At 36.9% G+C, this 14,371-nt stretch overlaps 1 protein-coding gene across 1 annotated transcript in view; it reads left to right on the top strand.

The window, feature by feature from the left end:
• The first annotated feature begins 198 nt into the window (after nucleotides 1–198).
• The window catches only part of NHLRC2 (NHL repeat containing 2), a 57,204-nt gene continuing 43,031 nt past the window's right edge, over nucleotides 199–14,371 (top strand). The window contains exons 1-2 of the mRNA XM_011967504.1: nucleotides 199–761; nucleotides 4,171–4,323. Of these exons, the coding sequence (XP_011822894.1) occupies nucleotides 584–761; nucleotides 4,171–4,323 (331 nt within the window). The 5' untranslated portion in view covers nucleotides 199–583. The remainder of the gene's footprint in view (nucleotides 762–4,170; nucleotides 4,324–14,371) is intronic.

Here is a 14,371-nt window from a genome sequence, read left to right as displayed (position 1 = left end):
CGCGCCAGTCACTCCCAGCTTACAAAACCTTCTCTCTGGAGGTTATCCCTACCCCCTTTACCTTTAGCGTCTTGGCGGGAACAACTTCCCGCTGTCAGTGCCGTGTCGAATCGGCGGATGCTGGTCAAAGAGAGAGACTTTAAAAATACTTAAAAAAAAAATAGGTTGCTCTTTTAAGTCCTACGGATTTATTGTATTTTATTTTTGTTCGGAAGCCTGCTAATTCCCAATGTGAAGGGTGGGGGATGGTTCCCTTTGGGCCTCTGGGACGCTGTTCCTGAGGCCTCATTCCATGTTGAATCTGGCGCTCTCAATGTCCAGGCTCGGCTGCGGCGTGGGGACCGAGAAGGGGCGGGGTGGGTCGGGACGGCGGTTTAATTGCGTGCCCGGGAACTGCGCCGATTTGGACTTTTGGCACTTGGACGTATGCTTTAAAAAGAAAAAAGTGTCATTGGCGTGGAGTGGGGCTAGTGGAGGGTGAAGTGAATGCGCCGTTTGGAAACCACAGGACAGTGAACGTTTTGTCTTTCCCAGCGAGACTCTCCCGCGAGCCCGGCGGCCGCCTCGGGAGCCCGGCGGAAACATGGCGGCGCCCGGATCCCGTGGCCGCAGCCTCTCCGGCCTGCTCCCCGCGCAGACCTCGCTAGAGTACGCCCTGCTCGACGCCGTTACCCAGCAGGAGAAGGACAGCCTGGTCTACCAGTATCTGCAGAAGGTGGACGGCTGGGAGCAGGACTTGTCAGTACCCGAGTTTCCGGAAGGTGAGGGGCTGGCGTCGGGGTGGGGGCCCCTCCCGGCACCTCCCCTTCCTCGGGGACGGCGCCCTCCCCCGAAGCGGGGGGCTAAGCGGGTATGTGTCGCTGGCGCCCCAGGGAGTGGCCCTTCGCCTAACTTGGGCCGCTGCTTGCGTACTCTGCAATTCCCAGGGGTCCCCAGGAGGCCACCGACTGGGGATTTCCCTGGCACGGGGATCCATATACTCGCCTGTGTATCCTGAGTCCCGCCCGCGCCTGATAGTCAAGTAGACACTCCGTGAATGTTAAGTGTCCCCGGTGGCAATGATTGCAACGTCCACACCATTCTATCCATTCAGTGTGGTTCCCCAGTGTCATCTCATCTTTCGGCATCATCTTGACACTTATTGATCACTTTTTCATGTATAACACACTTCCTTTTTTTTTTTTTTTTTTTTTTTTTGATACGGCGTTTCGCCCTGTCTCCCAGGCTGGAGTACAGTGGCGTGATCTTGGCTCACTGCGACCTCTGCCTCAGCCTCTTGAGTAGCTGGGACTACAGGTCTGCGCCACTACGCCTGGCGTGTGTGTGTGTGTGTGTGTGTGTGTGTGTGTGTGTGTGTGTTTAGTAGAGACGGCGTTCCACCATGTTGGCCAGGCTGGTCTCGACCTCTTGACCTCAAGTGACCCTCCCGCCTCCGTTTCCCAAAGTGCTGGGAGTACAGGCTTGAGCCACTGCGCCCTGCTTGCCACACACAGTCCTAAACGTTCATTCACCTCTATAGCCCAGTGAGGTGCTCGTATCATTTCTCTTTTACAGTTGAGGAAATGGAAGCACAGAGAGGTTAAATAACATGCCCAGGGCCTCACAGCTGATAACTGCCCCAGTTGGATTATACAGACCCTAGATTTGCTGGTTTCTTAGCTGTGCTGTGCTTCTCCGTTCAAAGTCGTGAAACTAATACTTTTAAAAATTAGAATCAATTATAGCCTGTTTCCAGGGTTTAAATCCTGGCTATGTGAGCTTTTGGAGCATGAAGGAATAGATATTCCCAGCAGGGATGTTTGTGAAGCACATCTTGCCATGATAAATGAAAACGTATTTTACCTTCTTTGGATGGGAGTAGCTTTGCTTTGCCTGGTGGTTCTGGCATGTGTCCTGGCGTGACACTGAAACCACATGTATAGTTAATTGGTTGGATGTGGCAGAGTTCAGTTATCTCATGGGAGGTATACCGGAACCAGCCTCTAGAGTATTTGGTGTCTTTCCAAGCCTTTTGCACTACCCACCTTGAGAAGTGCTTATTTTTCCTACTATTAATCTTATACTGGATTTGAAATATTGTGGAATTATTACAAAAGAATTGGGTACATGAAAGCTTATCAAATCAAATAAACTTTAAAATATTGTTTACATCTATACAAATAGATGATTTAAAAAAATTTTGGTACAGAAGGTAGTTATATAGTTAAGTACACTGTTATAAACAAGCAGGCCATCAACTGGGATTTGGGGAATGTTTTTTATTTTCTAGTCTTGTTTGTATTTACAGGGAGTGTATTTTATTCCCATGAGATTTGACTTCTGTGACTCATAAGTAAAAAAATACAGTAAAATATTCAGGGTTTGTGTTTAACATAGTATGATTTTCTCCTGGACCCGATTATTGAGGACAGAATGCTGGAAATGACTATTTTCTTGGTTTCTTTAGCGGTAAACTATAATCAAGAAGTCATAAACATAACTTTATCTAAAACACTGTATGCTTTATTTCTTAGAAGACTTACGTGTTTATGGGTGACAGTGCAGTGTAATGGGTAGATTCACACAGACCTGGAATTAGATCCTTGTTATTTCCATTTTGTTGTTGTGTGATTTTGAGCCAGTTACTTGACCTCCAAGGCTTATATTTCTCACTTGCAAAATTGAACTATTATTTACCTTTCAGGATTATTATTTGTTTCGAAAGTAATATATGTAAAATTCTTAATTTACAGGAAAGCTTACTAAATGTTAGTACCTTTTTATTGTATTCATTGTAATTATTGTTATTATAAAATACATTATTATTAAGTCTGGTAAGTATCTAGCACAGTAACTGAGATGTAATAATTCTTTCTATACCCCCAGATCTAAGCCACTCTTGACTGTTTACAGAAAAATCATAGAAGACAGATTCATAAATATTTTGCAAGTAGGATTTGAAATATACATTAATTAGTGTGAAGTTTTGTATGATCACTTGATCTGGTATATAACTAATACTTTAGCAAAATGGATAATTGAGGTCACTGTATACTGAAACCTCGTTAGTTTGGACTAATTGACCCAAATACTAGTTTGCTCTGCAGATTTTTTTTTTCTAGAATTTTGTTACGATTGAGTAGCTACAGTTATTGTTGTTAGTCATTAGTTGTTACTGTTTACTTATTCCTCTTAACTTTGGCTTTCAGTTGCTGCGATTCTAAATACCTGCTTCAAGGTATAATTAATAGTTGTAATAGCTGCATTAAGTTATTTATAAGCAGTAAACTTTGTTTTCTTAAATTGATTAAATAGAGATGCTGTACTTTATTATTAGTTAACAAAATCTTCATAGTACAGAGTTTACTTTTTTTGGAGGAAAGGGAACACGTTTTTCATCAATATTAATGTTACCTCAATGAAATCTATAACAACAATAAGTGTATTTTGCTTAACTTTACATTTAACATATTTTATTTTGTATTTACAGTCTCATTCAAATCCAGAATATTTCAGTTTCTTCTCCTTTAGGAAACTGGCTTAGGCATTTTGTATGTTTATCCTTACACACATTTCACTCCTTTTTGATGTTTAGTTATGTCTTACTATTCTTAAGCTTGACCTTTATTCTGGGTAGCCCATTTGTATCTAATTGTTTATGTAATTAGGTTGATTTACTATTTGATATTTCTTCCTTTTTTTTTTTTTTTTTTGCCTAAGTGTGTTGCCCTTACTCCTTTTCACAGACTATTACACTCTTTCTGAAAGAATTTAGTAGCTTTTTCTTGCTTTATTTGCGGACGGCATTATAATAGCCAGCTTTCCCATCCTCTATTCCTCCTGCTCCCCAACCCGTACCCCCATCCCTTCCTTTTCTTTCTTCCCTTTTTGGGCTTTTAATCTCCATTGATTTGCCTTCTTGGTCTTTTCTTCCAAACCACAAATAATCTGTTTAGTCACAGTCATACAGATATGTCTTTTATTTCTTTTGTTGATAGAAAATGATGGTTCATAGTAAACAATAGTAAATAGCATGCAACTGCCACAGCCTTTAAATGGTGCTGCTTTCTCTTAAAGTGTTTGACTATTCACATTAGTCTTTAAAAAAAAAAAGGATCACATTTTAATGGAAAGTTTCAGGTAAATTCCTTTTCCCTTTAATCATTGTAATTTATTTTATGTAAATTTCAGGATTAGAATGGCTGAACACAGAAGAGCCTATTTCTGTCTACAAGGATCTATGTGGAAAAATAGTCATCCTTGATTTCTTCACCTACTGCTGCATAAACTGTATTCACCTATTGCCTGATCTCCATGCATTAGAGCACACATACTCTGATAAAGGTATCTGCTCTTTAATTAGTTTCTAACAGACTGTTCTGGCATAGTCACTGGAAGAGTGGCTGACTCATTAGCTCATAGGAGAATGAACATTTGGCAAGACTTCAGTGATTCTAAAAGTAATCTCTAATCTGTGACATGTACCTTTTCATAAAGGGTTAAGCTTAGTGATCGTGGTCTGCCTATCTAAAGAACCAGCATTTAGTATATGGTTTTTTTCTCTGAGGCTAAGGGCATAATTTGCTTTTTTCATGATCAGGTATTTTAAAAGGTCTTTGTATGTTGAGGTTTACTTAAATTTTTTCTATTAAAAAAATAAAATATATGACCTTAATTTTATACTCTTTTCACTGTGATATAAAGGTTTAAAGTTCTTATTAGGAAATGTGACTAGGCTTTCATTAATATTGAATGACATTAACTGCAGTGGAATGCCAAATATAACAGATACTCTTTCATTGACCCTGCTTCATTAAAAAATGATTTATTACAGCTAATGTTTTTCAAAGCACACTAGGAAATCCATTTTTATGGTATTACAGATTCTAAAGATGTAGATTACACTTATTGGCTTTAGAAGTTTGAAAAATTAATTTTTTTTTTTTTTGGTTTACTTTCTAAAAGAGCATGGGAGTAAATGAAATTAATTAAAGGTACCATTTAATTAGGTTTAAATGAATTGAAGCGCTAATCTTAGAGTGGATTAAAAAAAGGAGATGGGGTCACCAATCCTGTGATAGTAAAGATGAGAATAGACGATATATGTACAAAAGTAAAAGATATTCTGAAACTAAACTTTAAAGAGGAAATGATAGAGAAATCTTCAGTGCAACTTAAACTTCAGATGCTTCTGAATTGTAATAGATTGTATATTAAAATTACCAGTCAAATGATTTATCAAGAACTCAAATATTTCTACTAGCTAAATCCTGTTATTAAAAATATATCTGTATGGATTTAAGAAATGTGGATATCTTATCTCCTAGGTTTTGGATGCCAGTGTTTCTTGTTCAAGACATCACATTTATTGAACATGTTGTTATGTGCAGGGTACTCTGCTAACTGCTGAGGAAATATGTAACAAAATTGAATAAAAAGCATATGGAACCTGAGGAAAGGAGTAAGTCACTTTGCCTAGAAACATTGGAAAAGATTTCTCAGAGAAGGAAACAATTGAGCTAGAACTTGAAAAATGAGCAGGAGTGCAGCTGAAAATGAAAATGGGGCAGAAGGGACAATCCTGGCTGAGGAAGCGTCAGGTAAACAAGCATGGAAGCACAGAGGAGTAGGATTCTTGCTCCAAGAACAGGTAAATAATTTAGTGTGGCAAGATTGTAAGGGTTCATGGTAAAAGTAAAAGGAGACAAAGGTAGGTTAGGTTAGGACCACCTTGTGAAATGCATTGTATAGCGTTCTTAATAGTTTAGACTTTTCCTTCTGTTGAGGATACAGAGATATTGAAGTTTGTTTTTGATTTGTTTTTTAGTAGACAGATGACATTTGTGTTTTAGAATGGCATTACACATGAAGTTAAGAATCTCAAAGTTTACCAGTTCCATACCTAAGATCACCCCTAAAAGACTATTTGGTGAGCGTATGGTTAACCCCATACCTTAAGCAGATTCAGTGACTTCCTAGAATGGATCCTTATAATCGCCTACCACTTTACTGGAAACATTGTTTTTATAGCATATTGTGACAAAAAATTAAAAATATCTTTATATACAAATACACTTCTGAAAAGTAAAATACTTTGTAAGTGGAGCAAGAATTCACTCTCAGTTTCAACAAAGAATCACAAAGCATACACAAAGAACAGGGAAATGTGGCCCATTCAAAGGAAAAAAAGTAAACCGATAGAAATTGTCTCTGAAAAATACTTGATAGCCTATCTATGAGACAAAAGCTTTAAAACGCTGTCTTAAAGATACCCAGATAACTGAAGGAAAATGTGGAAAAAGTTTAAAAAAAAATGTATGAAGAAAATGGAAATAACAATAAAGAGAAAACCTAAATAGAAGCTAGAAAGAAATTCTGAAATTGAAAAGTGGGGACTAACGGAGAGGAGAAACTCACTACAGAGGCTCCTTGATTTATAGTGAAGCTTGATAAACCCATGGTAAGTTGAAAATATTAAGTTGAGAAAGTATGTTTAATGCTTGGTAGCACAGCAGATGGTCTCTGACTTACGATGATTCAACTTAAAATATTTTGACTTGATGGTGGAAAGGTGACACTCAGTAGAAATCATAACTTCCTAAATCATAAGGAGCTCTTTGACTTACAGTGGGATTATGTCCAGATAAACTCATCATAAAGTTGAAAAATCATAAGTCAAACCCTCATAGGTCAGAGGCCATGGAGAGATTCGAAGATAGATTTGAGTAGGCAGGAAGAAGAATCAGTGAACTTGAAGATAAGGCAATGGAAATGATTGAGGAACAAACAGAACAGAGATTGAAGAAGAGAAAACAGAGCCTAAAGGACCTTGGAACGCCATCAATCAGACCAGCATATGCATTTTGGCAGAGAATATTTGAAGAAATAATGGTTGAAAACATCCCAAATTTGATGAAAAACATGAACACAAACATCTAAGAAGTTTAGTGAAGTCCAAGTAGGATGAACTCAAAGAGAACCACGCCAAGACACATTATTATCAAACTGCCTAAAATCAAAGAGAAAATCTTGAAAGCAGCAAGAGAGAAGCAACTCATCACATACAAGAAATCTTCAATAATCAGCTGATGTCTCATCAGAAACTTTGGAGGCCGGAAGGCAGTGGGCCAATATATTCAAAGTACTAAAAAGGAACAAAACTGTCAACCAAGAATTCTATGCCTGGCAAACTGTCCTTCAAAAGTGAGAGAGAAAGTAAGACATTTCCAGATAAATAAAAGCTAAGGGAGTTCACTAATAGACCTGCCCTGAAAGAAATGCTAAAGGAGCTCTTCAGGTTGAAATGAAAGGACACTAGACAATAATTTGAAGCCTGTGAAGAAATAAAGATCTCAGTAAAAGTAAATACGTGGGCAAGTATAAAAACTAGTGTTACTGTAACAATGGTGTTTAACTCCACTTTTTGTTTTCTACATGATTTAAGAGACTACTAGATTTTTAAAATTATTCTAAAAGCTAATGTTATTGTAACGTCACATTTTGTTTTCTATGTAATTTTTTTTTTTTTTTTTGAGACAGTCTCGCTCTATTCCCCAGGCTGGAGTACAGTGGCACAATCTCAGCCCACTGCAACCTCTGCCTCCCATGCTCAAGCAATTCTTCTGCCTCAGCCTCCCAAGTAGCTGGGATTACAGACGCCTGCCACCATGCCCAATTAGTTTTTGTATTTTTTTTAGTAGAGACAGGGTTGCCTTGTTGGCCAGGCTGGTCTTGAACTCCTGACCTCAGGTGATCCGCCCACCTCGGCCTCTCAAACTGCTGGCTGGAATTAAAGGCATGAGCCACTGCGCCTGGCCTGTTTTCTATGTAATTTAAGAAACTAATGCATTGAAGTAATTATTAGTTTATATATTTGGAGATACAAGGTACAAAGATATAATTTGGGGCTATCAACAACTGAAAGGGATGGGGTGGACATGTTAAAGGAGCAGAGTTTTTGTATGTTATTGAAGCTGGCATAAATTCAAATTAGAGTGTGATCACTTTAAGATGTTAAATGTAATTCCCCTGGTTACAAAAAAAAAAACAAAAACTAAAGAGCATACACAAAATGAAATAAAAGAATTTAAATGTTTCACTACAAAATAAAAGTCAACCAAACAAAAAAGAGTACTGTAGGAAATGAGGGACAAAAAAGCTCTAAGGCATGTAGAAAACAAATAGCCAAATGACAGATAAGTCCCTCTTGGTTAATAATGACTTTAAATGTAAATGGATTACGCCCTCTAATTGAAAGGTGGAAATTGGCAGAATGAATATATAACATATTCCAACTGTATGTTCTCTTCAAGAGACTCACTTTAGATCCAAAGATACAAACGGGGTAAAATAGAAAGGATGGAAAAGGATATTCTATGCAAATAGTAACTAAAAGAGAGCTAGGATGGCTATGTTAGTATCAGACAAAATGGACTTTAAATCTAAAAAGGTTACAAGAGACAAAGAAGGGCATTATATACTAATAAAAAGCCCAGGCCGAGCACAGATTGCACCTGTAATCCCAGCTACTCAGGAGGCTGAGGCGGGAAGATCACTTGAGGCCAGGAGTAGGAGACCAGCCTGAGTAACATAGCAATACCTCATTTATTAAAAAATAAAAAAATTAATATGTAGATACAATGGTTATAAACACTTAGGCACTTAATAACAGACAAAATATATGAAGCAAAAATTGACAGAATTGAGGGGAGAAATAGACAATTCTATAATAGTAGTTGGAGAATTATACCTAATATATACAGGACACTCTCCCCAACAAGAGAACACTACCCAACAACAGGATTGCATATGGGACATTTTCCAGGATAGACCATAAGTTAATGCCACAAGTTAATTTCAATAGATTATTTTAAGAGATAAAGTATCTTTTCTGATCACAAATGAAGTTAGAAAACAATAACCAAAGGAAATGGAAAATTCACAAAGTGTGGAAATCAAAGAGCACACTCTTAAATAACCAGTGGACCAAAGAAGAAAACACATAGGTAATTATTAGAAAATACTTAGAGAAAAATGAAAACAAAATGTGACAAAACTTATGGCACATGGTGAAAACAGGGCTAAGGAAGAATTTATGGTTATAAATGCTTATATTAAAAAACAAATATCTTAATCAAATTTTACACCTTAAGTATCTAGAAAAAGAAAAACAAACTAAACCCAAAGCTAACTGAAGGAAGGAAAATAAAGATTCAAGCAGAGAGAAACAAAATAGATAATAGAAAAGATCAATTTGGGTACAACCAACCAAAAGTTGATTCTCTGAAAGTACCAGAAAAATTCCTAGACCTTTAGCTAGCTAGACTAAGAAAAAAGAAGACTCAAATTTTTAAAATCAGGAATGAAAATGGGAACATTACTACCAATTCTGCAGAAGTAAAAAGGATTATGAGTACTATGAGCAATTGTACACCAACAAATTGGATAACCTAGATGAAGTAGATGAATTTCTGAAAACAACACCTACTAAGACGAAACTATGAAGAAATAGAAAACCTGAATAGACCTATATCTAGTAGCATTATTCTCAATAGCCAAGATTTAGAAACAGCCTAAGTGTCCATTGATGGATCATAGGTAAGGAAAACGTGGTGTATGCGTATAATGGAATATTATTCAACCTTGGAAGGAAATTCTAACAACATGGATGAACTTTGAGGACATTATGCTAGGTGAAAAAAATTCACAAGTTTTGCCACACATAAAAATTCAAATACTGTGTAATTTCACTTATACAGGTTACTTAGAGTAGTCTGAATCATAGAGACAGAAAGTAAAATGGTAGTTGCTAGTGACTAGTTAGAGGGGAGAATGTGGAGCTATTGTATAATGGGAACATTTTTAGTTTTGCAAAATGAAATGAGTTCTGGAGATGGAGGATGGCAATGGTTGCACAGCAATAGGAATGTAGTAAATACCCTGAACTGTACACTTGCAAATGGTTAAAATAATAAATTTTATGGAAGAAACTATAAGAACACAAAAATTGGCTGGGCACGATGGCTCACACCTATAATCCCAGCACTTTGGGAGGCCAAGGCAGGTGGATCATGAGGTCAAGAGATGGAGACCATCCTGGCCAACATGGTGAAACCCCGTCTCTACTAAAAATACAAAAATTAGCTGAGCATGGTGGCGCGCACCTGTTATCCCAACTGCTAGGGAGGCTGACGCAGGAGAATCGCTTGAACTCAGGAGGCAGAGGTTGCAGTGAGCCAAGATTTAACAAGTTTTAACAACTATTTTAAAGATGAACCTTACAAGGTCAGAATTGTGCACCACTGGGAAGGGAATAGTCAGTGGTGTGTTGGAGCTGGCTCCTGTAGGCTGGTGAGAGCCATTTGTTAAGTATGTAAGAAATTTTATGAGCCAGTGGTAATCTTGAAATCAGCCGTAGTGGGAGTATTTAGACCATGGAAATCAACAAATGCTACAAATCAGAGGTTTTAAAAATCGCTTTTCATCCCCCATTCCTCTCACCATATAAAAGAGCTGGTTTATTAGCATATTACTGGGTATGATTTGCTGGCCCAATAACTCACTTGTTAGTGTGGTAGAGAATACTGACTAGTGTTTTTCTATATTTGGCTGTTAGAATATTGTTTGTGGAATATATATTTTTTTGAGATTACCGTAGAACTTTAATTTGCCGCAGGTTTGTGAAGAATATTGGAAAAAAGGAAAAGCATGAGAAATAGTTGAGAATGCCATTGTGATGCGTGTTCACAGAGGCTTTCTTTTTCTTTCTTTTTTTAAAATATAACATGGATTTTTTTTTTTTTTTTTTTTTTTTTACTTTAAGTTCTGGGATACATGTGCTGAACGTACAGGTTTGTTACATAGTGGAATAAATTTTTAACCATTAAAAATATTTTGTAAGTAGTCTCAACATTGTATTTCAAAGAAACATTACTTCTGTAATATGCTGCTATATGAAAATCCTGATAACTTAATAAAAGATTTTTATATTGATTAGAAGATAAGTTCAGTTCATATTCATAAAAGCGGACATACCCAGAAATGATCACATGACAGCTCAATAAGCTGTCACTAAGTCACTAAATTAAATTTGCTTTTTTTGTAGTTAAATGTCTTCTCCCATTACTATTTGATGTACTTCTGAATATATCTGCAGCAGTGCTATTTATGTTCTCGAAGTGACATTTGGCAGCATATTTAAAATTCCATGAAATGTTCCGCTCATTTTACCATAAAGCCAAAAATGCTCCACTGAATAAGGAAGTGTTTATTAATTCAAAACACCTTGAAAGAGGTCCAATTTCATAATCAACTTGCTTCCTCTAAATCAGCTTTTAAACACGGGTTTGTGATAGGGGTCAGTGCCACTTTCACAGTAGTGAATGAGAAATCGCAAGTGCCAAAAAGTTTGAAAGCAAAAAGCAAAACGTATTTAATAGTAATGAATTGTTCTGATGTTTAAACATTTTAAAAGAAGTAACTATGCCCTAAGATTGTTATTAATTAATAATAACTTAGTACATATTTATGTTAAACTGCAACCCTTTTCTACTTGAGAGCTTCTAAGTTTTTTATTTATGGTGTGTACATTAATGGTATGTTATTATATGGTACTGAAATTGAACATAATGGCTATTATCTAAGGAAAAGCACTTTTGTTTTATGGGAAAGCATCTATTAGGAAAACCTTGTGTATTTTCATGTGATTGCTAGGTGTATATTATGTTAATGTATAACTAAATCAGACTTTCTAAAAATCTGAATTTCATATTACTGTTGAGTAAATGCTAGTATTGTCATGTAGTATATGCTTTTTTCTGTTTTATACTTTATTAAAAATGAGAAGAATGCACTTTTAATTTTAGAGTAAAACTAAGCCTTTAAATAAGTCTGTCTGTAATTTCACTTTGTGTCATGGTTCTCAAACCTCGCCACCCCCCCAGCTCCTCCACCAGGTTTGATAGTTTTCATTGGGAGTACTCACTCACAAGATGCAGTTGTACTGAATCAACTACTCAAAAGATACAGTTGTACTCATGGCTATATTATAGCAAAAAGATACCAAGCAGAATCAGGAAAGGGAAAAGATGCATGGGGCTAGTTGAAGGGAGACCAGATACAAGATTCTAGAGTCTTCTTTCAGTGGAGTCAACCCAAGATGCTCTTAATTTCCTCAGCAATGTGTTGTGACAGCACATTTGGGATGTTGCCAACCAGAGAGGCTCAGAAATAACCAAGGCTTTTCTTGGGGGCTGGTCATGTAGGCAGCTTCTGCTTGCTGTCATGTTTCAAAAGTCCAGACTCTCAGAAGGAAAGCAGGTATTCAGCATAAACTGTGTTGTTTGTACAAACATTTTAGGCATAGCGAGCCGCTCTTATCAGTTCTAGGAATGGTGAAAACCCTCCTGAAATCTAAGCTCCCAGAAGCCAGGCAAGAGCCAATCTTGTCTGCACACCTTTTAAAGGATAGCAGTCAGGGTTACTATGTTAACTCTTTCTGCACACACATCATATTTTCTTTATTCAGTAGTTCGTCTATGTATTGTTCTGTGTTCTTAAATAAAGTACTATGAAAATATTACCAATTTATGGCACATTTTCAGATGTTTAGTGTAGACAACAGCCTGACATCAGTGTTTGATTTGCTTTCAAATTTGCTTCTTATTTCTTTCCCAGTTTAGTGTTCAGCGATTTTGATCCTTTCATTTTCCTGTTTCCATTGTTCTTAGTATAAAAACGAAAATTTTGCCTCTCCAGCATCTTTTCCACACCCTTCTCATCCTTCCTCAAGGCTGTTCTAGCCTCCCTGGCTTTCCTTCAGTTCCTAAGTATCATCATTCCTCTTGCTTTAACACCTTGACACAGTGTTCCCTCTGTCTGGAATCATCGTCTCATCCTTTTTGTCTAGTGAAGCCATGGTTGTCTTCTGGATCTCAGAATGTCACCATTACAGGTGTTTTTTTCTTTTTAAACATCTTTCAAAAATGCCTCAAATATTCTCAGTCCTTGCATTTAACTAGGTTTTTACATTGCTTGTGATTAAACTACACGTTCTACTATAGTATATACAATTGTAATTGAGTACACTTAGAAGTATACATCTCTCAATAAGACCTTTGAAGCTTTAAAAATATGTATTTTAAAAAGTGGTTTTATTACTAATATTTTAGAAGCAGTTATATATTTATCATGTTTTTTGTTTGTTAGTCAGAGACAAGATCTCACTCTGTTGCCCGGGCTGGAGTTCACTGGTGCAGTCACAACTCACGGCAGCCACAAACTCCTGGGCTCAAGTGATCTGCCCGCCTCAGCCTCCCAAAGTGCTGGTATTACAAATAGCCTGAGCCACCATGTATGTGTGGTTTTTGTTGTTGTTTGTTTTACTTCACTGAAAAGAAGGAAGTTATAATTTTTGATATAGTTTCTCCTTCCCTCATTCCATTCCTCCTTGCCCTCTTCTCTCCCTCTTTCCTGTCTCCCTCTCCTTTCCTTTCCTTCTGTATTTTCTCTTAAATGGAGTAATTTTGATCCCTGTATTGGCAAAGGATTCATTAATGGAAGAATCTTTTACATCCGCTTTTTACTATGCATGATTAACAGAAAAAGCAAAATAATTTAAGAAAAACCTGAATATTGAGGTTCTTACAGAAAAAAATGGGAGTGGATATTTGGCAATTGTGTTTCTATGTACATCAATATAGATCTCCTATTTGGACAATATGATATAGTTTATTATACAGATTTATAAATTCCTTCAGTATTTATGTCCTGTGAAATTATTCGTTTATGTACTAGGCACTGTACTGGAGAATAATAAAACATGCATGGGCACTATGTAATTAGTAGGCATTATAGTCTAACGAAAAGGCATATAATTAAATAATCACATACATATTTTTATAATTTCTGATTAGTGATCTATAGAAAAAATTATAGGTTGCTATGATGACATAGAGTTTAATCTGGAAGAAATCTTTCTCAGGAAAGTAAAAATTGAACTTCAGTTCTAAAAGACAATGTGCCTTTAGTAGGTGAAAACAGATGAGAACATTCCAGTCAGAGGGAACACTGTATGTCAACCCTGTAAAGCAAAAGGAGTAATGATATTATTGAGGAACCAAGGGGAGTCCTAGAATATACTGCAGGAGGAAAAGGGTGTGGAGAAGATGCTGGAGAGATGAGATTTGTTATACTGGAAACAATTGAAAGCCAATGAAGGATTTTCTGCAACAAGGTGACATGATCAGATTTGTGTTTTTAAAAGATCAGTGACTTCAGGGTGGATAACTCCTTGGTGGACAAGCATGTATGTGGGAAATCTGTGACAAGGCTATTGTGCTCTCTGTGAGATCAGATAACAACTTGAAACCAGTCATAGCTGATAAGAGCAATA

Source organism: Mandrillus leucophaeus, unplaced genomic scaffold, assembly GCF_000951045.1.
Source record: "Mandrillus leucophaeus isolate KB7577 unplaced genomic scaffold, Mleu.le_1.0 Scaffold80, whole genome shotgun sequence".
NCBI classification, from domain to species: Eukaryota; Metazoa; Chordata; class Mammalia; order Primates; family Cercopithecidae; genus Mandrillus; species Mandrillus leucophaeus.
The sequence above is the reverse complement of the archived record's forward strand: the minus strand, read 5'-3'. Positions and strand labels throughout refer to the sequence as shown.